At 35.7% G+C, this 26,964-nt stretch overlaps 1 protein-coding gene across 5 annotated transcripts in view; it reads left to right on the plus strand.

Annotated features, from left to right (window-relative positions):
• Positions 1–26,964, plus strand: part of STXBP5L (syntaxin binding protein 5L) — a 399,447-nt gene that overhangs the window by 227,149 nt on the left and 145,334 nt on the right. For all 5 annotated transcript variants that reach the window (XM_043594274.1, XM_043594278.1, XM_043594276.1 and 2 more), the window contains exons 13-14: positions 9,165–9,312; positions 10,198–10,265. In XM_043594274.1, coding sequence (XP_043450209.1) covers positions 9,165–9,312; positions 10,198–10,265 — 216 coding nt within the window. The remainder of the gene's footprint in view (positions 1–9,164; positions 9,313–10,197; positions 10,266–26,964) is intronic.

The raw sequence follows: 26,964 nt of genomic DNA on the forward strand, positions 1-26,964 counted from the left end.
TTTGCCAAATTTTGATGCCTTTGATTTCCTTTTGTTGTCTGATTGCTGATACTAGAACTTCCAACACTATGTTAAACAACAGCGGTGAGATTGGACACCCATTTCGTGTTCCTGATCTCAGGGGGAAAGCTCTCAGTTTTTCCCCATTAAGGATGATATTAGCTGTGGGCTTTTCATAAATGGCTTTTATTTATTTATTTTTTTTTTAATTTTTTTTTCAACGTTGATTTATTTTTGGGACAGAGAGAGACAGAGCATGAATGGGGGAGGGACAGAGAGAGAGGGAGACACAGAATCGGAAACAGGCTCCAGGCTCTGAGCCATCAGCCCAGAGCCTGACGCGGGGCTCGAACTCACGGACCGCGAGATCGTGACCGGGCTGAAGTCGGAGGCTTAACCGACTGCGCCACCCAGGCGCCCCCATAAATGGCTTTTATGATGTTTAAGTACGTTCCTTCTATCCCGACTTACTTGAGGGTGTTTGTTAAGAAAGGATGCTGAGTTTTGTGAAATGTTTTTTCTGCATCTATTTACAGGATCATATGGTTCTTATCTTTTCTTTTATTAATGTGATGTATCTCATTGATTGATTTGTGAATGTTCAACCAGCCCTGCAGCCTAGGAATGAATCCCACTTGATCATGGTCAATAATTCTTTTTATAGGCTATTGAATTCGATTTGCTAGTATCTTATTGAAAATACTTGCATCCATATTCATCAGGGATATTGGCCTGTAGTTCTCTTTTTTTACTGGGTCTCTGTCTGGTTTGGGAATCAAAGTAATACTGGCTTCATAGAATGAGTCTGGAAGTTGTCCTTCCCTTTTGGAACAGCTTGAGAAAGATAGGTATTATCTGTGCTTTAAATGTCTGGGAGAATTCCCCTGGGAAGCCATCTGGTCCTGGACTCTTATTTGTTGGGAGATTTTTGATAACTGATTCAATTTCTTCGCTGGTTATGGGTCTGTTCAATTTATCTATTTCTCCCTGTTTGAGTTTTGGAAGTGTGTGGGTGCTTAGGAATTTGTCCATTTCTTCCAGGTTGTCCAGTTTGTTGGCATTTAATTTTTCATAGTATTCCCTGATAATTGCTTGTATTTCTGAAGGATTGGTTGTAATAATTCCGTTTTCATTCATGATTTTATTTGGGTAATCTCCCTTTTCTTTTTGAGAAGCCTGGCTAGAGGTTTATCAATTTTGTTTATTTTTTCAAAAAAACAACTCTTGGTTTCATTGATCTGCTCTACAGTTTTTTTTAGATTCTATATTGTTTATTTCTGCTCTGATCTTTATTACTTCTCTTCTTCTGCTGGGTTTGGGGTGTCTTTGCTGTTCTGCTTCTATTTCCTTTAGGTGTGCTGTTAGATTTTGTATTTGAGATTTTTTTTTTTGTTTCTTGAGATAGGCCTGGATTGCAATGTATTTTCCTCTCAGGACTGCCTTCGTTGCATCCCAAAACATTTGGATTGTTGTATTTTCATTTTAATTTTTTCCATATATTTTTAAATTTCTTCTCTAATTGCCTGGTTGACCCATTCATTCTTTAGTAGGATGTTCTTTAACCTCCATGCTTTTGGAGGTTTTCCAGACTTTTTCCTGTGGTTGATTTCAAGTTTCATAGCATTGTGGTCTGAAAGTGTGCATGGTATGATCTCAATTCTTTTACATTTATAAAGGGCTTTTTTGTGATCCAGTATGTGTTCTCTCTTGGAGAATGTTCCATGTGCACTTGAGAAGAAAGTATATTCTGTTGCTTTGGAATGCAGAGTTCTAAATATATCTGTCAAGTCCATCTGATCCGATATCATTCAGGGCCCTTGTTTCTTTATTGATCCTGTGTCTAGATGATCTATCCATTGTTGTAAGTGGAGTATTAAAGTCTCCTGCAATTACCACATTCTTCTCAATAAGGTTGCTTACGTTTGTGATTATTTTATATATTTGGGGGCTCCGGTATTCGGCGCATAGACATTTATAATTGTTAGCTCTTCCTGATGGATAGTACCTGTAATGATTATATAATGCCCTTCTTCATCTCTTGTTACAGCCTTTAATTTAAAGTGTAGTTTGTGTGATAAAAGTATGGCTACTCCAGCTTTCTTTTGAATTCTGGTAGCATGATAGAGAGTTCTCCATCCCCTCACTTTCAATCTGAAGGTGTCCTCAGGTCTAAAATGAGTCTCTTGTAGACAGCAAATAGATGGGTCTTGTTTTTTTATCCATTCTGATACCCTATGTCTTTTGATTGGAGCATTTAGTCCATTTACATTCAGTGTTATTACTGAAAGATATGGGTTTAGAGTCATTGTGATGTCTGTAGGTTTCATGCTTGTAGTGATGTCTCTGGTACTTTGTGGTCCTTGCAACATTTCACTCACAGGAACCCCCTTAGGATCTCTTGCAGGGCTGGTTTAGTGGTGACGAATTCCTTCAGTTTTTGTTTGTTTGGGAAGACCTTTATCTCTCCTTCTGTTCTGAATGACAGACTTGCTGGGTAAAGGATTCTCAGCTACATATTTTTTCTGTTCATCACACTGAAGATTTCCTGCCATTCCTTTCTGGCCTGCCAGGTTTCAGTAGATAGGTCTGCCACTAGTCTGGGTCTCCCTTTTTAAGTTAGAACCTGTTTATCCCTAGCTGCTTTCAGAAATTTCTCTTTATCCTTGTTCCAGTTTCACTATGATATGTTGTGCAGAAGATCGATTCAAGTTACGTCTGAAGGGAGTTCTCTGTGGCTCTTGGATTTCAATGCCTTTTTCCTTTTCCAGATCAGGGAAGTTCTCAGCTATGATTTGTTCAAGTACAACTTCAGCCCCTTTCCTTTTTTCTTCTTCTTCTGGAATTCCTATGATACAGATATTGTTCCGTTTGATTGCATCACTTAGTTCTCTAATTCTCCCCTGTAACTCCTGGATTTTTTTATCTCTCTTTTTTCAGCTTCATTTTTTTCCATAATTTTATCTTCTAATTCACCTATCCTCTCCTCTGGTTCTTCAATCTGTGCTGTGGCTGCCTCCATTTTATTTTGCGCCTCACTTATAGCATTTTTTGGCTCTTCATGACTATTTCTTAGTCCCTTGATCTCTGTAGCAATAGATTCTCTGCTGTACTCTATGCTTTTTCCTACCCAGTAATTTTATGACTATTATTCTAAATTCTTGTTCCATTATATTGCTTAAATCATTTTTGATCAATTCATTAGCTGTCGCTACTTCCTGGAGTTTCTTTTGGGGAGAATTCTTCCATTTCGTCATTTTGGGTAGTCCCTGTGGTGGCTCGTAACTGCAGGGCACTTGCCCTGTACTGCAGCGGGGCCACAGTCAGACCTGATGTCTGCCCCTAGCCCACTGTTTGGGCCACGGTCAGACTGGTGTGTACCTTATCTTCCCTTCTCCCGGAGGCAGGACTCACTGTGGAGTGGCGTGGCCCCTGTCTGGGCTACTTGCACACTGCCAGGCTTGTGGTGCTGCTTCTATGGGATCTGGTGTATTAGCCGGGGTGGATCCACAAGGTGCACAGGGTTGGGAGGGACAGGCTTAGCTCGCTTTGCCATGGGTGGTCCCCTGTGGGAGGGGCCCTGCAGCACAGGGAGGGAGGCAGACCCGTTGGAGGGATGGATCCACAGAAGGACAGCGTTGGGCGTTTGCGCGGTGCAAGAAAGTTTGGTGACGGGAACTGGTTACCTTTGGAATTTCAGCAAGGAGATGGGAGAGGGAAATGGCGCTTGCCAGCACCTTTGTTCCCCGCTGAGCTGAGCTCTGTCTTCCGGGGCTCAGCAACTCTCCCTCCCGGTGTCCTCTCACCCTCCCTGTTCTCCGAGAGCAGAGCTGTTGACTTTTAACATTCCAGATGTTAAGTCCCACTGGCTGTCAGAACTCACGCAGTCTGGCCCCTCCACTTTTGCAAGGCAGACTCAGGGGCTCTGCCTTGCCCAGTGGGCTGCCCCTCCACCACTCTGGCTCCCTCCCACCAGTCCGTGTAGCATGCACTGACTATTTGCCCTTCCTACCCTCTTCCGTGGGCTTCTTGTCTATGCTTGGCTCCAGAGAGTCCATTCTGCTAGTCTTCTGGTGGTTTTCTGGGTTATTTAGGCAAATGTGGGTGGAATCCTAGCGATCAGCAGTGAGCCCAGCGTCCTCCTACACCGCCATCTTCTTCCTCAGTCTCTTTTCAGATAAGTTTTATCCCTCCTTCTTTCTCTTTTCCTTTTGGAATCCCTATAATGTGAATGTTAATCCTCTTGATGATGTCACAAAGTTCTCTTAACCTGTTGTCATTTATTCTTCTTAGTTGCTTCATTTTCAGTGCCCTGTCTTCCTGATCACTGAGCCATTCTATTTCCTAATCTACTGTTTATTCCCTCTAGTATGTTTATTTCAATTATTGAATTTTTCGTGTGTGCCTGATTCTGTTTTATAATTTCTCTTTGTTGAAATTCTCACTGAGTTCATAAACTCTCTACTGAAGTTCACTGAGTATCTTTATAATCATCACTTTGCATTTTTATCAGGCATACAGCTTATCTCAGCTTTGCTTACATCTTTAACTGTGATTTTGTTGTGTTTTTCATTTTGGGACATATCCCTCTGTCTTACTCTGTGTTTGTTTTTTAAACAAACTGTGCCATTTGTTGTTGTTTTTTAAATAAACACAGAGGTCAGCTATATCTCATAGTCTTGAGAGTAGTGGCCTTGTATAGAAGAGGTCCTGTAGCAATATTCCCCTTGGTCACCAGACCCAGGTGCTCCTGGGATATCTTCTTTGGGAACTGTGTGCACCCTGGTCTATAGCTGACTAGCATCTGCATTTAGCCCAGTCAGCTGCAGTGATCAACTTTGCCTGCTCTGGGTGCACTAGACAGGGTTTGGTCCCTGTGCTATTGAGGGGTCTGAAGTCTCTGTGGGCTTTTAGGTGGGTGGGGTCAGCAGTCAGGCTCATGATTAGTCTTCACAGGCACAATGAAATGGCAGGGCTTTCTCCTTGTTTGCCCACAGAGGCTTTTGTTGGTGGGTGAGGCCAGCAGCCAGACTAGGTATTTGCAGTCAGCCTCTCTACCATAACTGTGGGCACACTGAAGAGCAGGGCTTTGTCTCTGCATAGCCAGCTAAAAGGCTCAGTTTTTGAAATTGTAGGTATGCTGCTGTGTGGGGTTATCTCCCCATTTCCTCAGGACACTTTGGATTGGCACTGGTCTGTACCAAGGATGCTTGCAGGATGTAGAGGGGCAGGAGCTTCTTTGCAGGGATGCCTGTGAAGGCAGGTGGGTTGGATGGGGTAAGAAACTCAGTGCTACCAAGATAGGTGGAGAGTGTTTGGGCTGGTTTCCAACTGTGCAGCTATCTAGGCGAAGGGTGGGAAGAAAAATGCACCCACCAACATTTGTTTTTGGAGAAGTCTTATTAAGATCTCTGCCCCTTCAGTGCACATTCTGAGATTAGTAAATAAATCTTCACATTTACTCCAGGGACTTTTCAAACTGCAGCTTCTGTGCTATGTCTCAGTTGGAGTTATTTATTATGCTGGCTCTTTAATGGCAGGGACTGTTTCCTATCTCCCTATGGCTTTCCTAGAGTTAAGCCCCATGTTTTTGAAGCCCCATGTTAATGGAGACTTGATTTCCTACTGCATATCCCCAGTGCCTAGGGTGGGGTCTAATCATCTTCTCTGTGCTTGTGGTATCCCTCTCATGTGTGATTAGTATTACCAGTGGTTTGGTTCCCAACATCATCTCTGCCCCTCAGTGTGACCTGTTCTCTACAATTAACTGCAGAAGGTCTGTTCTGCCAGTCTTTAGATCATTTTCAGAGTTAGTTGTATAGATATAGTTGTTATCTTGGTGTGTCCAAGGGACAAAATAAGCTCAGGATCCTCCTTTCTCTGATTTTCCCTCATTCTATGCTCTAGGCCCACTGATCTCTTAGCCCCTTTATATTTAGAATTTTTGTGCATTCTCTCTCCTCTATATTAATCTTCCCTTCCTTTTTCTCCTCATTAACATCTCATCTGTAAGAAGCTCAACTCAGGTATAATTTCCTCATTTAAAAAAATTGTTTCATTACCTATATAATTTGGTCAAATATCCTATTACAGACTCTCACAGCTCCCTTGCTCATCTCCTTCTAGCTTTGACACATATAAAATTTTCCATCTGTTATTGTTTCAAAATGGTTTCTCTACTAGACTGTAGTGATCATGGAGAGGCTTTGTCTGCACATGGAGTAGGTTCTCAGTAAATTTTTGTTGAATGACTTATAGCCTGAGTTCTACTTTCCATGTCATTTGAAAATGTCAGAGCCAAAGTTCTTCTTTATATTCATTTGTAGCATATATGTCAGTAGTTTGAAAGATATATAGGATTGGGCCTTAAGATCATCATCACTGATTCTGCCTGGCTACTCTATTTATCAAGATTAAAATTGAGTAAATTTTGTGTACGTGTATAGATTTGTTATGTCTCTTCCTCTAAGTTCTAATATTAGTTTTATTAAAATGTACTCTTCTGTTCTCAACAGTACTCATCTTCTTTCTGTGCCATATTTGTTGGTTACTTATACTTTATCTAGTTGGCTATCTTTCAAGGCCCTTTATACCTTTAATAATCACTGTTTTCAGTATATACATTTATTCTTACAGTTTTCATTAGCTTATATGGGTATGTGAATTGACATTTTGTTTGCTAGTTTTTATTTAACATTTCACCTTCGGCAGCACCATATTTTAAACTATGTGACATTCCCATTGAATGTCTAAGAAATTTAACATATTCTCTTTCCTTCCAAATAGTTAACTTTTAACCATGTTTAAATAAATGTTCAAATTAATTTATCCCTTCTTCCCTTACCTCCTTTTTTCCCCACTTAATTGTTTATATGAAAACAAGCATCAGGGCTTACAAATTTTTCCTCTTCTTGATTTCTTGGATTTCTATCTTTGCTTACATCTCCACATCTAAATTCCTATAATACATTTTTAGTTATTCTTTTCTTAACTATATTTCTCTTTACTCTTTGCCAATATACTAATTTTCCCCAAACATTTTCATGATGTTTTCACTTTGTCAGTCTATCATTATAACCTCTTGTTATTATCAAATCTGAAGTTGTAGATGTGGTCTTTAAGGTGATCCATTTATTTTACTTCTAATTCATCAATCTCAGATGTGTTTAATTTCTACTCTGAAACTGAGAAACTTTCATCCATCTATTTTAATCTGCTTGCTGTTTCTTTCATTTATTTCTGGGTCCAGGTAGTACTTTATACTTTTTAAAAAATAGTTCTAATTTAAATTCCAGTTAACATAGTGTAATAGTTTCAGGTGTATAATATAGTGATTCGACACTTTCATAAAACACCCAGTCCTCATCATAAGTGCACTCCTTAATCTCCATCATCTATTCAATCCATTCCCCCACCCACCTCCTCTCTGATAACCATCAGTTTGTTCTCTATAGTTAACAGTCTCTTAGCTTGCCTCTCTTCTTTTTCACCTATGCTTGCTTGTTTTGTTTCTTCCACATGAGTGAAATCATATGGTATTTGTCTTTCTCTGACTTATTTCTTTTAGCATTGTACTCAATAGCTCTCCATCCATGTAATTGCAAATGGCAAGATGTCATTCTTCTCATGGCTGAGTAATGTTCCAGTGTGTGTGTGTGTGTGTATATATATACACACTACATCCTTATCTATTCATCAGTCAATGGACAGTTGGGCTGCTTCCCTAGTTTGGCTATAGGAGATAATGCTGCAATAAATATTGGCGTGCATTTATCCCTCTGAATTAGTATTTTTGTATTCTTTAAATAAATACCTAGCAGTGCAATTGCTGGATCATAGGGTAGTTCTGTTTTTAACTTATGAGGAATCTCCATACCGTGAAGTGATTGCACCAGCTTGTTCACATCCATTCCAACACCTATTGTTTCTTCTGTTGTTGATTTTAGCCATTCTGACAGGTGTGGAGTGACACATCATTACAGTTTTAATCAGTATTTCCCTGATGATGAGTAACATTGAGCATCTTTTCACGTGTCTGTTGGCTATCTGGATGTCTTCAGCCCATTTTTTAATTGGATTATTTGTTTTTAGGGTGTTGACTTATATAATTTCTTTATATATTTTGGATATTAACCCTTTATCGGATATATCATTTATTAAACACAACTTGCTCCTTTTCAACTGATTTTGCATATACTACTATTCTTATCTGGGATAGAATCTGCAGCATTTCAGATCAGAGGAAGAAAACCCTTGCCAATACACATACATGTTATACTCTTAGATTGGACTACTTTTTTAACTAAGTTCCTAATAATATGCTGGAAAATTATTGTTACTAGCCCCTAGACCCTCAGTAAAACAAAACAAAACAAACAAACAAAAACCTTATATAAGAAATAACATGAATACACAGACCTAGAACATATGCAGCATAGAATAATAACTCCCTCTACTACAGTGCCTAGTAGCTCTGGTACATGAGAAGTGCACATATTATGTCTCTAAGAATTCTTCATGTGGTTCTATACTGATACCCATTTTTTAAATTATAGTGGGCTTAAAGATAGGAAATTTACTGTATCCATAAGTCTGTATTCCCCTTATGTTCTCTAGTTTAGTTTACATTGGAAATGATCTTATATATAATCATTCACACACCTACACAGCAAACAGGTCTTTCAATAATTCTGTAAAAAATAAAACGTTGCCTATGTACTACTTCAATAGGAAATGCATGTCATATTTACTAAGATATTTTAACATTTACAAGTATATTATATAAATATTTGTCAATGTATTAAAACACATAAGATAGGTGTTTTCTCTATAACTTTATGTAAATAAGTCAACTTGATGAATACATTTTCAGTTTAACATAATTCATTCTGTCTGTATTAACAAAGTGATATCACTGTGGAATTTTGGAATTACAGAAAAGACAATGAGTTTATTCAAGAAAAATTCTACCACTATTCATATTACATTTTATAGATAAATATTCTTAAAAGAGCATTCTTGTTCATGTGATCCTTGTTTTAGGATACCTAAGCTATTAAGTGAAATGTATAATTAATATTTAGAAGCTTTTAGGGTTTTTTTTTATAAAAGTTACTTCATTTTTTATCTTTGGGAAGTGACACTAATATATTGTCTTCATCTATTAGTTTTCCAATCTTTGAAAATCCGTATCCCATGGACATTCATGAATCACCAGTTACATGCACAGCATACTTTGCTGATTGCCCACCAGATCTGATTCTAGTACTCTACTCTATAGGAGCCAAGCATAAAAAACAAGGATACAGTAATAAGGTAAAAGTAACCATTAAAAATGTTTTCTTATATTCATATCATATGATCATACTTTTTCCTGTTATTTTCTGACCTTCCATTTAAGAATACTTGAACTAAATTCTTCTGAGGTCATAAGCTGGTGTCTATAAGACATAACTTGTGAAATTTAAATTTTCCTAAATGCCACATAGCCTTAAGCCTACACAAATATAAATTTCTTATATACTTATTTTATAAATACATATGATAGTATAGACTTACATACTGAGGTACATTTACCCAAGTATATATTTAAACTAGCATATATTTGAATCATAAGATGTAATTTTTAATTATTTCAGATGAAGGATTATGTTTTACAAAATTCAAGAGTCAACTTCAGTTAACTATTTCTTATTCAGTGGTTATAAGGCATAACTAACAAAAGTCATTTGTTAAATAACTTTCTCAATTCAATTTTGTTGTATTTAACTATAGGATTAAAATACTGGCAATAGTAATTTATGGTTTCTATTTACACAGGGCTGTTGGAATTGACAACTCCAAGGGGCACAATTTACATAGTACTCTGTGTTAAATGGAACTACAATAGTTTGGTACAGAGACCATGTGGCAAACGTAGCAACACTGTATTTGTATGATTAAAATACTTCTTTAGTACTTTTTATGTATATGGTAATTTTTGTTAAAATTTGTACTTTTAAAGAAGATGGAATTGTGCACTTGGAATTGTTTGTTCAATTAAATTAAGTAAAAGCTGCACACTTCATCATTTACTTTATGGCCATTTATTTTTAAATGAATCTTTTGCCATTATTTTAAAGTGTTTTCCTTTAAAAATTTTAAGTAATTTAAATTAAAAAAAAATAAAACTCATAAATTCTTCCTGAATAATTTATTTAGGAGTGGCCAATCAGTGGAGGAGCCTGGAACCTTGGAACACAAACATATCCAGAAATTATTATTACTGGGTAAGTGGGATGTGATTTGTGACTTTATCAATTCATAAACAAAAAGATATTATGAATTTTTATACTTTCCTGTAATTGTGCTCTGGCAGTACCAGAAATGTCACTACTTCCCATAGGAACTGACTTCATGCTCTAATATTAGGAATGAAAATAGAAATATAACAACAGATAAAGATGAGACTTAAAAGATTATTATAAGGCATTCTGCTTATGAGATATGGAATATATTTTTTCCTATTTTTCCCACTAAGCATTACCAAAAGCCCCAGTTATTAAATGTGTGTGTGTGTATATATATATATATATAATTATGTATAAATAAATATATAATATATAAAAATATATATTTATTTATTTTTATTGTTTTTTTGGGGGTGGGGAGGAGAGAGAAGGGGAGGGGCAGAGAGAGAAAATCCCAAGCAGGCTCCATAAGGTCAGTGCAGAGCACATTGTGGGGCTTGAACCCACAAACTGTGAGATCGTGAGCTGAGCCAAAACCAAGAGTTGGACATGAGCCACCCAGGCACCCCAATATTTTAAACAAACATAAGATGATTGGAAAAGATGGAGAGAAGCGAGGCTGGTTAGGGCCCCCCCAACACCCAAGAAATGACATGGTGGTGAGTTTCCTAGGTTTCCTTTTTGCTTTGTTATCTCAGAATTGGAGTTGAAGAAGCTGGCAACTTGGAACTGCCAGTGGGCACAGACTAAACAAAAAGTCCAATAAAAGCACTGTCTACTCAAAGGATGATGTAAGGGGCAACCTATCAAGACAGAAAACTGTTAAAAAATAATCTCTTTATTCTAGCTAACCACAACAGAAAAAAACTATGCAGAGGCCGAGTGGGGAGCATCAGTTTCTGACATTGAGCTGAGTAGGGGGCTAGAACTTTTAACCCTTCTGGGTGGTAATGAAACCCATCACATGTGGTGTTAGAGATAATGTGGGGAACCATAATTTCAACCACTGCCCAACAGTAATGAGCCACACACTTTCCTCCTCTTGTGTCAAGACAAGTCCAGTGAGGAAGGAAAGAAGAAAACAGGACCGAAAAATTACATAAGGAACGATAGCTGAAAACTTCCTAATTTTGACAACATACTTGAGCCTCTAGATTCCAGAAGCTGAAAGAACACATCATAGTCAAACTTATGAACACTAAACACCAAGTAAAAATCATGAAAATAAGAGAAATGACACCTTTCTGATAGTGCAAAACCAAATGCATGACAGTGGATTTTTCATCAGAAACTATGAAGGCCAGAAGAAAATCTGATCTCTTTTAAGTGCTGAAATAAAACAACTGGCAATCCAGAATCCTATACCTAATAAATATATCTTAGAGGAAATATTGAAGACAATTACAAATGCAAGAGGATAAAGGGAAGTAAAAAGGAGATAAGGTTTTTATACTTACCTCAAAATGGTAGTATGATGACACCAGTTATAAATATATAATGTAATACCTAAAACAGCCATTAAAAATATGTGCAAAGATACACTCAAAAACATTATTCATACATCAAATGGATGTATAACTGAAGTAATCCATAGAAAGGTAGGGGGAAACAAACAGTGAAAAAAAAGACTGAAGCCCTAACATATCAATGATATTAAATATAAATGATCTGAGTACACCAATTCAAATGCACAAATTGGCAGAGTGGATTAAAAACATGACCCAACTGGGGCGCCTGGGTGGCGCAGTCGGTTAAGCATCCGACTTCAGCCAGGTCACGATCTCGTGGTCCGTGAGTTCGAGCCCCGCGTCAGGCTCTGGGCTGATGGCTCAGAGCCTGGAGCCTGTTTCCGATTCTGTGTCTCCCTCTCTCTCTGCCCCTCCCCCGTTCATGCTCTCTCTCTGTCCCAAAAATAAATAAACGTTGAAAAAAATATATATAAAAAAAAAACACATGGCCCAACTATATGCTGTTTACAATACACTTACTTCAAATACAATAGTATAGTCAGATTGGGAGAAAAGTGATGGGAAAATACTCTATAAAGTAATCAGTGGAGAGTGACATCAGAAAGATGTCAGAATAGGGAGCCCAGAAACACTGATGTAACAACAATATATGTTTCAAAAAGCCTTCACGAAAACCCAGAGATTAGTTAGGAAATAATAGTACTCCAGGCAAGTTCAAAGCCTAAAATAGCCACAGCCATTTCATTTCATTTCAACTGTGTGAGCTCCTCCTCCAAATTGTCACAGCTTGTGTTCAAGAGGAAGGTCCAACCTGCATCTTCTTTCATGAGAGGGAAATAGAAGAACAGACTGTACATTCAACGTTCCTGCTTTTCAGGGGGATCCCTTGGAGATTGACAGGTGAGACAAACTATGGTACTGATGAAAGATGGATCCCTGGGGGCAGCAGAGAACAACAACAACAAAAACGCTCAGTGTTTGTTGAAGCACCAAAAAACTTGCAATGCTGCCAACAGACTGTAGAGGGAGCAAGAGACTGCAAGCCACTCGTAAAGAAACCAGAAACTTCTATAATTGGGAAATTATTACACACAGCCCAAAAAAGACACATCCTCATTAAAGGTTCGAGAAGCCCCTAGGATCTCTACATGGGCCGATGGGTGAAAATTCGCCCCTGTACAAAGCCAGCCCATAAGAGGTGGCTACATTTTCAAATGCTAAATTCACAACAAAAAATAATAAACACAAAGAAATAGTGAAATATAGCCCAAAGGAACAAAAACACTCTCCAAAAAACAACTGATCCTAAGGAAATGGATATCTGTGAATTAACTGACAGTTCAGAATAATTTTCTTAAACTCAATGCACTGTAAGAGTACATGTTTAGGCTAAACAAAATTAGGAAAATGATGAATGAATGAAATGGGAATATCAGTAAAGACACAGAAACAACCAAAAAGGAGTTTGGGAAAAAAAATACTGAATTGAAAATTTTTATTAAAGGGAGGGATCAATAGAAGACTTAATATGTAGAAAGAATCATCAAACTTGAAGATAGGTAATATGAAATTATCAAATGAGAGAAATAAAACAAATGCCTAAAGGACTTAGAGAATACCATGAAGCAGATCAATATAAGCATTATGGTGGTCCCAAAAGGAGAAGAGAGCGAGAAGGGGACAGAGAACTTATGTGACAAAATAATGGTAAAAAAATTCCAAAATCTAAGTAAATAAACATTTGCATTCAAATATTCCAATGAAGTTGAACACGAAGAGGCCCACAATGATATACATCATAGTCAAATGAACCAAACACAAACAAATAATCTTGAAAGCAGCAACAGAAAAGCTACTCATTATGCATATGGAAACTCCATAAGATAATCTGGATTTCTCCACAGAAACATTTTAGTCTAGAAGGGAGTGGGTTGATACATTCAAAGTGTGAGAAGTAAAAAACAAACAAACAGAAAAAAACACCCAGCCCTGAATACTGTAACTGGAAAACTACTTCAAAAATGGAGAAATAAAGACCTTCTAACATAAACAAAAGCTGAGAATGTTTATCACCAATATACCTGCCTTACTAAAACTGCTAAAGAGAGTTCTTCAAGTTAAAATGAACACTAGAGAACAAAATGAAAGCATAAGAAAATATATAGACAGAAACATAATCCTGTAATGTTGTAGTGGTGATATATAAATAAGTTTAAATTCAAGTTTACAATTTAGGAGATAAAAGCATTTAAAAAAAACTGTATAAAACTAAATGAGTAAAAGAAGGGAATAAAACCATCATTTCAATAGATGCAGAAAAAGCATTTGATGAAGTACAACATCCATTCATGATAAAAACCCTCTGATAAGTAGGTCCAGAGGGAATATACCTCAACATAATAAAGGCGTTATATGAAAAACCCTCATCCAACATCATACTCATGGAAAAAAATTGGGAGCTTTTCCTCTAAGATCAGGAACAAGACAAGAATGTCTACTCTCACCACTTTTATTCAATAAAGTACTGGAAGTCCTAGCCACAGCAATCAGACAAAAAAAAGAAATAAAATAATCCAAAATGGTAAGAAGTAAAACTCACTATTTGCAGATGCCATGATACTGTACATAGAAAACCTGAAAGACTCCAGCAATAAATTACTACAACTGATAAATGAATTCAGTAAAGTCACAGGAAACAATATCTGTACAGAAACCTATTCCAGTCCTATATGCTAATAATGAAGCAGTAGAAAGGGAAATGAAGAAAATAATCCCATTTATAATTACATCAAAAACAATAAAATATCTAGGAATAAACTTAGCCACAGTGGTAAAAGCCCTGTACTCTGAAAACTATGAAACACTGATGAAGGAAATTCAAGATGACACAAAGAAATGGAAAGACATTCCATGCTCATGGATTGGAAGAGTTGGAAGAGCAAATATTGTTAAAGCATGTACACTACCCAAAGTAATCTACATGTTTAATGAAATCCCTATCAAAATATCAATAGCATTTTTCAGAGCTAGAAGAAACAATCAGATAATTTGTATGGAACCACAAAAGACCTTGAATACCCAAAGCAATCATGAAAAAGAAAATTAAAAAAAAGAAAGAAAAAGAAATAAACCCACAATTATATGGTCACTTAATCTTCAATAAAGAAAGAATGAATGAATATACAATGAGAAAATGACAGTCTTCAAAAATGGTATTGGGGAAACTGGACAGCCATGTGCAAAAGAATGAAATTGGACCACTTTTTTTTTCACCATACACAAAAATAAACTAAGAATAAAGACCTAAATGTGAGACCTGAAACCATAACAATCTTTGAAGAGAGCACAGGCAGTAATCTCTCTGACCTCAGCCATAGCAGATTTTCAGATTTTTCTAGATATGTCTCCTGAGATGAGGGAAACAAAATCAAAACTATTGGGATTATATAAAAATAAAAAGTTTCTGCATAGTAAAGGAAACAATCAATAAAACTAAAAGACAACCTACAGAATGGGAGAACATATTTGCAAATGACCTATTCAATAAAAGGATTAGTATCCAAAGTATACAAAGAACAGATATAACTCAATACTGCCAAAATAAATAACCCAATTAAAAATGTGCTGAAGATATGAATAGACATTTCTTGAAAGAAAACATACAGATGACCAACACACACACATGAAAAGATGCTCAAAATTACTCATCATCAGGGAAATACAAATCAGAACTACAATGAGCTATCACCTCACACCTGTCAGAATGACCAAAATGAAAAACACAAGAAACAAAATATGTTGGCAAGGATGTGGAGAAAAAGGAACCCTCAGGCACTATTGGAGAGCATGCAAATTGATGCAGCCACTGTGGAAAATAGTTTGGAGTTACCTCAAAAAATTAGAAATAGAACTACCCTATGATCCAGTAGTCACACTACTGGATATTTCTCCAAAATGCAAAAACATTAATACAAGGGATACATGTACACCTGTTTTTACAGCATTATTTACAATAGCCAAAATGTGGAAGCAGCTTAAGTGTCTATTGATAGATGAATGGATAAAAAAGTATATATATGTATATATGTATATATATATATGTATATATGTATATACATATATATATGTATATATATACAGATATATATATGTATATCTCAACAACTTCTTTATCCATTCATCTATCAATAGACACATATATATATATATATACATATATATATATACACACACACACACATACAATGGAGTATCATTCAGTCATAAGAAATAATGAAATCTTGCCATTAGCAACAACATGGATAGAGTTAGGATAATGCTAAGTGAAACAAGTTCGAGAAAGACAAATACCACATGAGTTCACTCATATGTGGAATTTAAAGGAAAAAACTAGCAAAGGAGAAAAGAGAGAGAAACCAAGAAACAGACTTTTAACTATAGAGAAAAAACTGATAGTTACCAGAGGGGAGGAGGGAAGGGGGATGGGTAAAATAGGTGATGGGGATTAAAAATTAAATTTACCATGGTGAAAAAAAAATAAAGTATATAAAACTATATTAATAGTTACAAAATATAAACAGATGTAATTTGTGACATTAATAACAAAGTGAAGGGGGAGTTGTAAAGGAGTAGAATTTTTTAATGCAAATGAAGTTGGTATCACTTTTTTTTTTTTTTGATAGCGCAAGCAGGGGAGAGGGGCAGAGGGAGAGAGAGGGAGAATCTTAAGCAGGCTCCACACTCAGCACATGGCCTGACATGGAGCTCCATCTCACAACTGTGAGATCACGACCTGAGCTGAAATCAAGAGCTGGATGCTTAACTGACTGAGCCACCTAGACACCACTAACTTGGTATCATTTTTTAACAGATTGGCATAACTATAAAATATTTTATGTGATGTACATGGTAATCACAAAGAAAATACCTATAGAATATGCACAAAAGAAAATAGGAATGGAATTAAAGCATGTCACTACAAAAGTCAATGAGATGCAAAGGAAGGCAAGAAGAGAAAATGTAGGACAAAATAAATACAAGATACACAGAAAACAATTTTAAAATGGCAATAGTAAATCCTTTCCCGTCAGTAATTTCTTTAAACGTAAATCAATTAAATTCCCAAATCAAGTGGTTGCATGGATTAGAAAACAAAAAAGATCCAAGTATGTGCTGTCTACATGAAATTCACTTTAGGTATAAGGATACACATAGGCTGAAAGTGAAAGGATAGATAAATATATCCATGCAATGTCTATCCAAAAGCAGGCAAGAATGACCATACTTTAATAAAAAATTGTCATAGGAGGCAAGTACATCGGAAAGACATAAATGTTGTAAAATACATATGTACCTAGTACCAGATCACCCAAATATATAAAGCAAACATTGAAAGAATTAAAGGGAGGAAGAGGCAATAACAAAAATAGGAGATTCCAACACCCCCCTTTTACTAATTAATAGATCTGCTAGTGGAACTAGCAGACATGTACAAAACACTTCATTCAACAACAGTAGGATACATATTATTCTCAATTACACATGAAACATTCTCCAATATAGATCACATGTTAGGTCACAAAATAAGTCTTAACAAATTAAAGATTGAAATTATAACACTATCTTTTACAACCATAATGAAATGAAACTAGAAATCAACAGTGAAAGGAAAACTGGAAAATCCACAAATATGTGGAAAGTAAGCAACACTCTCTTGAACAACCAATAAGTCAAAAAATAAATCATGGGGCGCCTGGGTGGCACAGTCGGTTAAGCGTCCGACTTCAGCCAGGTCACGATCTCGCGGTCCGTGAGTTTGAGCCCCGCGTCGGGCTCTGGGCTGATGGCTCAGAGCCTGGAGCCTGTTTCCGATTCTGTGTCTCCCTCTCTCCCTGCCCCTCCCCCGTTCATGCTCTGTCTCTCTCTGTCCCAAAAATAAATAAACGTTGAAAAAAAAAATTTAAAAAAAAATCACAAGGAGATTGAAAAATATCTTGAGACAATGAAAATAAAAATACGATATACCAAAACATGGGATTCAGCAAAAGCACTGCTAAGAGATTTATAAGTAAACCTGTATGAACTTTATACTAGAAAATGCTGATGTTAAGATGTCAAATCAACAATCTAACTGTACACCTCAAGAGATAAGAAAAAGAAGAAAAAAACTAAACTTGAAGTTAACAGAAGGAAGAAAATATTATAGCAGAAATAAAAATGATATCACAAATTGAAAAACAGTAAAGATATTGAAAAATTATTTCTTAAAAGATCAACAAAATTGACAAAGCTGTAGATAGACTAAGAAAAAAGAGAGAAGACTCAACGAGTACTGGAAATGAAAGAGGAGACATTGCAATTGATGCTGCAGAAATTAAAACGTTCATGAGAGACTACTCTGAACAATTATATGCTAACAAACTGGGTAATCTAGAAGAAATGTATGTTTCCAGAAATTTATCCAAATTATGAAGACTGAATCATGAAGACATAAAAAGATCTGAACATGCCTATAAACCAGCAAGAAGACTGAGTAATAATAATAAAAAAATAAATAAATGAAATCAACAAAGAAAAGTTAGGACTAGATGCCTTCTCTAGACAACTCTACCTAACATTTAAAGAAGAATTAACACCAGTCCTTCTCAAACTCTTTGGAAAAAGTGAAAGGAGGGAACACTTTCAAACCCATTTATGAGGTCAGCATTATCTTGATACAAAAATCAAACAAAGATACTACCAGGAAAAGAAACTACAGACCAATATCCCCAAGGAATATCAATGCAAAAATCCTCAACAAAATACTAGCAAACTGAATTCAGCTACACATTTAAGGATTATACATCATGACGAAGTAGGACTTATCCTTGGGATGCAAGGATGGTTCAACATATGAAAATCAATCACTGTGATAAACCACATTAATAGGATAAAGGACAAAAAGCACACAGTCATTTCAGGTGATACAGAAAATTGCATTTGACAAAATTCAACACCCTTTTAGGATAAAAAAAAATCAACAAACTAGTAATAAAAGGAAATTGTCCCACCATAATAAAGGTCATATATGAAAAGCACACAGCTAACATCATACTCAATGATGGAAAAGCTGGAAGTTGTCCCTCTAAGATCAGGACCAAGGGAAGAATGCCCAGTTACAACTTCTATTTGACAGAATACTGGAAAATCCATCCATAACAGTAAGATAAGAAAAATAAAGAGCACCCGAGTCAGAAAAGAAGAATTAGAATATCTATTTGTAGAATACATGATCTTGTATGCAGAAAAGTTGTAAGTTTACACACACACACACACACCAACTTTTAAATAAAATCCAGCAAATTTGTGGGATACAAAATCAATACACAAAGTCAGTTACATTTCTGTACCCTAATAATGAACAGTTTGACAGGAAATTAAGAAAACAATCTCATTTACAATAGCATGAAAAAGAATTTATAGGAATAAACTTAACCAAGTAGGCAAAATTCTTGTATAATGAAACTACCAAACATTGAAGAAAGAAATTAAAGAAGACATGAATTAAAGATACCACATGTTCATGAATCAGAAATGTTAAAATGTTAAAATGTTCACACTACCCACAGTGATCTAGATTCAGAGTAAATCACTATCAAAATCCCCATGGTGTATCCTGCAAAACTAGAAACAAAATCCTAAAATTAATGTGGAATCTCAGAGGACCACAAATATCCACAATAATCCTGATGAAGACAAACAAAGCTAGAGTCTTCACACTTTCTGGTTTCAAGACATGATAATTAAAACATAATACAAATTAATCAAAGCAGACTTATACAGACCATTGGAACAGAATAGAGAACTCATAAATAAACTGTCTTCTATATGGTTAAATCTTTGATAAAGGTACCAGAGCTATCCAGTGGGGAAAGGATAGTGTCTCCAACAAATGATGTGGGGAAAACAGTCTTTGCACACGCAAAAGAATGAAGTTGGATCCTTACCTTACACCATATACAAAATCAACTGAAAATTGAAAAACTTAAATATAAGACCTGAAACTTTAAAACTCCTAAAAGAAAACATAGGGGAAATCTTCATGACATTGGATTGGGCAATTATTTCTTGGATGTGACACCAAAAACACAGGTAACAAAAGCAAAAATAGACAAATGGGACTACATCAATCTTAAAACCCTCTTTGAAGCAAAGAAAACAATCAACAGAGGAGAAAGGCCACCTATAGAATGGGAAAAGGTTTTTGCAAACCATGTATCTGATAAAGGGTTAATGTTCAAAATATATAAAGAACTCCTACAAATCAACAGAAAAAATCCAATTAAAAATGGGCAAAGGACTTAAATAGCTGTATCTCCAAAGAAGATATACAAATGGCTAACAAGCATACAAAAGATGTTCAGCATCACTCCTCATCAGAGAAATGCAAATGAAAATCACAGTATCACTTTACACTTGTTTTATTGGCACTCTAAAACAAAACAAAAACAGAAAATAACAAGTGTTAACAAACACGTGGAGAAATTGGAAACTTTGTGCACTGTTGGTTGGAATGTACAATAGCACAGATGTTATTGCAAACAGTTTACAGCATCCTCAAATATTAAAAGTATAATTACCTTATAGCCCAGCCATCTCACTTCTAGATATTCAAAAGAATTGAAAACAGAATATCAAAGAGATATGTTCATTGCAGCATTATTCACAATAGCATAGAGGTGGAGGCAACCTAAATATCTATCAAAAGATGAATAGATTTTTTAAATGTGCTACACATGATAGATTATTCAATTCAGCCTTAAAAAAAGAGAAGGAAATCTTGTCATATGTTACAATGTGGATGAAACTTAAGGAAATTATGCTCAGTGAAACAAGCTAATCTCAAGAAGACAAATACTGCATGATTCCAATTATATAAGGTACCTAGAATAGGCAAATTCATAAAGACAGAAATTAGGGTAGTGGTTGCTAGGGGCTAGGGAGAGAGGGGAAAAGGGAACTGTTGTTCAGTGGATGTGGGGTTCAATTTTGCTAGATGAAAAAGTTCTAGAGATCTGCCGCACAACACTGTATACATAGTTAACACTGCTGCATTATACACTTAGTGTTTAAGATGGTAAATTTTATGTTATGGTTTGACCACAATAAGAGTAAATGTAAACTGTAGAATTTAAAGTTATTATAACTGGAAATAACAACTACATCTATTAATTTAATAGCATTTAGTCACAGCCGAAAGACGATTAGTAAACTGGAAGCTCATCAATAGAAAATATCTAGATGCAAGCACGATGGGAAAAGAAACTGAAAGCATGAGATATGATACATGGTAAAGAATTGAACATATACATAATTAGAGACACAAACAAAAAGGAGAAAGAGAATAAAGAAGAATAAATTGTTGAGTGATAATGGGTAAGAATTTTCCTGTTGAGATATGAAAAATGCTAAAATCCAAAAGCAGAGTGAATATAAAGAAAACCATCTACACAGACTGTAGTAAAACTTATGAAAACAAAGGACAAAGAAAAAATTCTTTGATGCAGACACTTTACCTTAAAAGGGGCAACAATAAGATTAATAGTTGATATTTTAACAGAAATGGTGAAAACAGAAGATATTGTAATGATCTATAGTGCTATAAAAAACTACCAGGACAGAATTTGATATTTAGCAAAAATATCCTTCAATTATGAAAGTGAAATTTTTTTCAAATGTTGAGAAAGTGTTGCCAGCAGAACTGCACAAATTAAAGCAAACAAAAAAGGGAATGTTTTAGATAGAAGGAAGATAGTCCCAGACAATTAAAATGCAGAAATTAAATAAGCAAAATGGAAAGAAATAATTGCAGGAATTAATATAAATAAATATTGACTTTTTATACTATATTTATACTATATTATATGTTGGTATAAATATTAAAACATTTAATTTTTTAATATCGTGATGTAAAATAAAAATATAATATTGTAAAAGGTGGGAGAGGAAAATGGAGCTAAAACATTTAACATTTCTTGTTTTGTCTGGGAAAATATAAATTTACCAGTTTAATTTGGACTCAACAATTTAAGGATCAGTTTTGTAATATTTGTGGTAACCACCAAAATAATAAGTACAATAATACTCAAAGACCAATAAAATAGAATGTTTTTAAATGTGATTAATCCCTAAAAGGACAGAAAAGAAAGAGAAAGAAGACACAGTAGGTTAGGCAAATAGAAGAATTGTAAGGTTGGTAGGTTTAATTCAGATATATCAGTATTTATGCTGATAATATGCAGTATTTATGTAATTGGACTGAATTCTCCAATTTTAAGACAAAAACTGCCAGTATGAATAAAAATCAAAACCAAATTCTAAGCTGCATACAAGAGACACATTAAATATATGTCTAGCAAAATTGTGAAAGTAAATGCATGAAAAATTATACGATGTAAATAATTTAAAATGCTGGTATAAATCACTTGTATCAGTAGTTTTCCATTGCTGCATAACCAATCACCACAAACTTAGCAACTTGAAACAACATCCTTTTATTAACTCATAGCTCTATAGGTCAGGCATCTGGCACTGCATAGTTGGGATTTCTGTTCAAAGTATCATGAGACTGAAATCAAGAGGTCAGCCAGGCTGAGTTTTCATTGGAGGCTCTGAGGGAAGATGAATTTGCTTCCAAACACATTCTTTTTGTCAAAAGAAATTAGTTCCTTGTCATTGTAGGACTAACATCCCCATTTACTTGCTGGCCATCAGTGGGGCCATCTTAAACTCCCAGAAATTACATGCATTCTTTGCCATGTGGCTCCCTCTACTTTCAAGCCAGTTACAATGCATCTAGTACTTCTCATGTTCAAATCTCAGAATACTCTTACCTTTGACCTCTAGACCTATTATAGGTATGATGTGATCAGGTTAGGTCCATTCAGATAGTCTCCCTTCTTAAAGTCTATCATAGGAGCAATATATTCTCTATTAAATTCACAGGCCCAGGAATTATATAGGATTATCCTGGGAGGCAGGAATCCTGGAGAACATTTTAGAATTCTGCCTACCACATTAATCTTTAAAGCAAGAAGCATTACCAAAGGTGAAAGGTACTATTTCAAAATAAAAGGTTGAATCCATAAGGATTTTGAATTCAAGGAAATATTGATAGAAAGGTAGACAATTCTGCAATAAATGAAATTATTACAGAGCTCTCTCTGCAACTGACTTAAAAATCATTAAAGAATGCATAATAATTAAGTTTTGAACAGCATGATTAATAAATCTAACTTAACATATTTAGAACATTATACTCTATAGCTCAAGAATGTACATTGTTTTTTTCAAATGCACATGAAACACAGACCAACACTGATCATATACAGGGTCATAATATAAATGTAAATAAATGTAAAAAAACTGTAATTATTATATAGGATGTCCTCTGACCACAGGAGAATTAAACTACAAGTCAATGACAAAAATATATAAAGAAAATAATTTTTCAAAATCACGTAATTACAACTAACTGCTGTTAATGAAGAAATCACAATAGAAATTTTTTAAATACCTCAAATAGTAAAAATACAATATATCATTACATGTGGATACATCTAAGTTTATGTTTAGAGGTAAATTTATACCTAGTGGTAAATTTATACCCATAACTGTATGTAAATAAAAAGAAACTAAAATTCAATGATCTAATTATTTTAAGTTTAAAAAAGTCAGTTATCTTAATATTAAGAAAAAAATTAATGAAATAGAAAGCAAATGTATAATAGCAAAGATCAAAAAACTTGTTTGTTTATAGAAATAAGTTGGTAAAGTTTTGTAAGATTGTCAAAAAATTGAATGAAAAAGAGGATTCACTACAATTTACTATCAATTAAAACATAATAGGGTGTTTATAATAGTAAAATTTATGAGATAAAACTTCTATAAAAATACAACTTACCATACTTGGCACTAGAAGAAACAGAAAATATGATTAGTCATATATCTATTAAAATAATTTAATTAAAATTAGAAACCTTTCACACAGACAACCCTGGGCCCAGATGTCTTCATTGGGGAATCTGTCTAAACATTTAAAAAAGAATATTACCAGGGTACCTGGCTGTCTCAGTCAGTGGAGCATGTGACTTTTGATCTCAGGGTCATGAGTTCAAGGCCCACACTGGGCATAGAGCTTACTTAATGATTAAAACAAACAAATAAATAAAAAGAATATTACCAATCTTTCAGAAAATCAGAGACTAGAAAGAATTTTTTTGAAGAAGAGAATATTTTATTATTTTATGAGGCCAGTATATTTTTTGTACCAAAACACAACAGGTACATCACAAGAAAGGAAATTTATAGGCCAGTCTCTTTTATGAATATAGATGCAAAACTCCTAGGTAAAATGTTAGCCAATAAAACTTAGTGCTATAGGAAATGGATGATATCTCAGAACTAAGTCAACTTTATGTCAGGAATGCTGGTTTAACCTTCAAAAACACATCTATCAAGGGGCACTTGGATGGCTCAGTCAGTTAAGTGGCTGACTTCATCTCAGGTCATAATCTCATGGTTTGTGGGTTTGAGCCCTACGTCAGGCTCTGTGCTGACAGCTCAGAGCCTGGAGCCTGCTTTGGATTCTGTGTTTCTCTCTCTGCACCTCCCCCACTCATGCTCTGTCCCTCTGTCTTTCAAAAATAAATAAATGTTAAAAAATTAAAGAAAAAAGCCAAACACAGCTATGAATATAAAGTAAATAAATTGAAAAATCTCCATCATATAATTAAATGAAAATATGATTAAATTCATCCTCTATTCATTATAAAATCTCCTAGCAAGCTAGGAATATAGGGGAAATTCTATAGTCTGAAAAGTGATTTCTATTAAAAAATAAAAAAAACTGAAGCAAATGTACTGATTGGTGAAATGTTTAAAGTTTTTCCTCCCATGTTGAGAATAAGACAAGAATGTCTACCATCACCCCTAGTATTAAACATTAAACTGTAGACCTATCCAGTTCCATAGAGAAAAATGGAAATGAAAATATAAAGATTGAAAAGGAAGATATTAACCATTATTACTCAGAGACAGCATGATTATATAAGTAAAAAATAATGTACAAATAAACTGTTTTAATTAATTTGAATATGTAGCAATTCACTGGAAACATCAGTATGCAAAATTCAACCGTATTTTATAACTAGCAACAGGTATAAAATAAAAAATACAAAATTATACAGTTTTTTTTTCAACGTTTATTTATTTTTGGGACAGAGAGAGACAGAGCATGAACGGGGGAGGGGCAGAGAGAGAGGGAGACACAGAATCAGAAACAGGCTCCAGGCTCTGAGCCATCAGCCCAGAGCCCGACGCGGGGCTCGAACTCACGGACCGCGAGATCATGACCTGGCTGAAGTCCGACGCTTAACCGACTGTGCCACCCAAGCGCCCCCAAAATTATACAGTTTAAAATAGGATACAAAAAAATCACATAATCTAGAAATAAACCTAACAAAACATATAAAGACATCTACAATTAAAATTGTGAAACAATTTGAGAAGTTAAGAAAGACTTAAGTATATGGAGAGATATACCATAATCATTAGTTACACTCAATATTATAAGGATATCATTTTTTCCCCAATTTGATCTAAAGATTTAATGTAATCCTGATAAAAGAACATCAGTACCAATTCCTTAGTGGAAATTAATGTACTGATTATAATATTTATATAGAAATATAAAGAACAATACCCAAACCAATATGGAAAAAAGAACAAAGTGAGAAATTAAATTAGTAGAGAGATTGAAAAAGATGGTTGGAGAATGGGAGGACCCTATTACACCTTGTACCACAAATACAACTAGATAACTATCAAATCATCCTAAATACCCCAGAAATTGACCTGAAGACTGACAGAACAAACCACAAGTAAAGGAAGAGAAGAGGCCACATTGAAGAATGTTGGAAGTACAAAGACATGGTTTAGGAGAGAAACAGTCCTGACTGCTGCAGAGGCAAGGGAGCCATGATCACAGAAAAGGGCAGAGAGAGACGAGTACACAGGAGAATGCACAAGAATGTTTCCCCATAGCCATTGGCTTGGAAAATGAAGGGGCTGAATTTCAGGAGTTCTTGCAACTAGTGGGGATTAAAGCCTGGAGTTTTAGAAGTCAGTACCCTTGGCTAAGATAGAGTCCAGAGGGCACTGCACTGCTCTTGGAGAGAAAGTAGAAAAACAACCCTTGGGGCATATGGCATTTTAACAGCAATCTGAAGAGCACCTGGAGCACACAGTGGGGAGATTATTTGCTATTCTCATAGCATGTCCCAGAAAGGCAGCATTCAGAGACACTTCTCTGGGAACAAAGGAGCTAGGTGGGGACCATTTCCCTCCCTCACCCCTCAGCACAAACACAGAGCCACCTGCAGGAAGCAGCACAATAAAGAAACTGGCTGCCTAACTTGCTTTTACTAAGCCCCATGCCCTGTACTCTAGTTGAACTGCGCTTCTCAGTCATACTTACTTCAGCTCCAGTATGGAAGGCCCCTCTGCCAGAAGACCAGCACAGATCCCTGCCCACACTGTCTCCCAACAAGAGAGTTGTGCAGGTCCTCAGTTCCAAAACAGGTGGTGACAGATCTTATTTCACAAGCAGACAAAACCAAACCTAGTTAAAATTTGCCACAGACGAGGGACCAAACACAACTCACAGCAGATAAGGAGAGCCTTTGCAGACAACTGGCCTACACGATAAAGCAGCCAGAATACAACAGTACAGTGCCCGCAACACACGCTGGAGGCACTCTCTGAAGCACCAGGCCCTGGTCACTACACTACCTCTTCTTCATAAAGCCATTACTGTCAGGAGCAAGAGATATAACTGGCTTTTCTAACACACAGAGGAAAGCAGAGACTTAGACAAAATGAGAAGACAGAGGAACTTATTCCAAATGAAAGAACAAGATAAGGTCATATCCAGAGACCTAAATGAAACAGATATAAGTAACATGTCTGATGGAGAATTTAAAACACTGGTTATAAGGATACTCACTGGGCTTGAGAAAAGAATGGAAGACATCAGTGAGATCCTTACCACAGAGACAAAAAAGTTTCAAAAGAATCAGAAATGAAGAGGGGCGCCTGGGTGGCGCAGTCGGTTAAGCGTCCGACTTCAGCCAGGTCACGATCTCATGGTCCGTGAGTTCGAGCCCCGCGTCGGGCTCTGGGCTGATGGCTCAGAGCCTGGAGCCTGTTTCAGATTCTGTGTCTCCGTCTCT

The sequence above is a fragment of the Prionailurus bengalensis genome, chromosome C2, assembly GCF_016509475.1.
Source record: "Prionailurus bengalensis isolate Pbe53 chromosome C2, Fcat_Pben_1.1_paternal_pri, whole genome shotgun sequence".
In the NCBI taxonomy this organism is placed as follows: domain Eukaryota; kingdom Metazoa; phylum Chordata; class Mammalia; order Carnivora; family Felidae; genus Prionailurus; species Prionailurus bengalensis.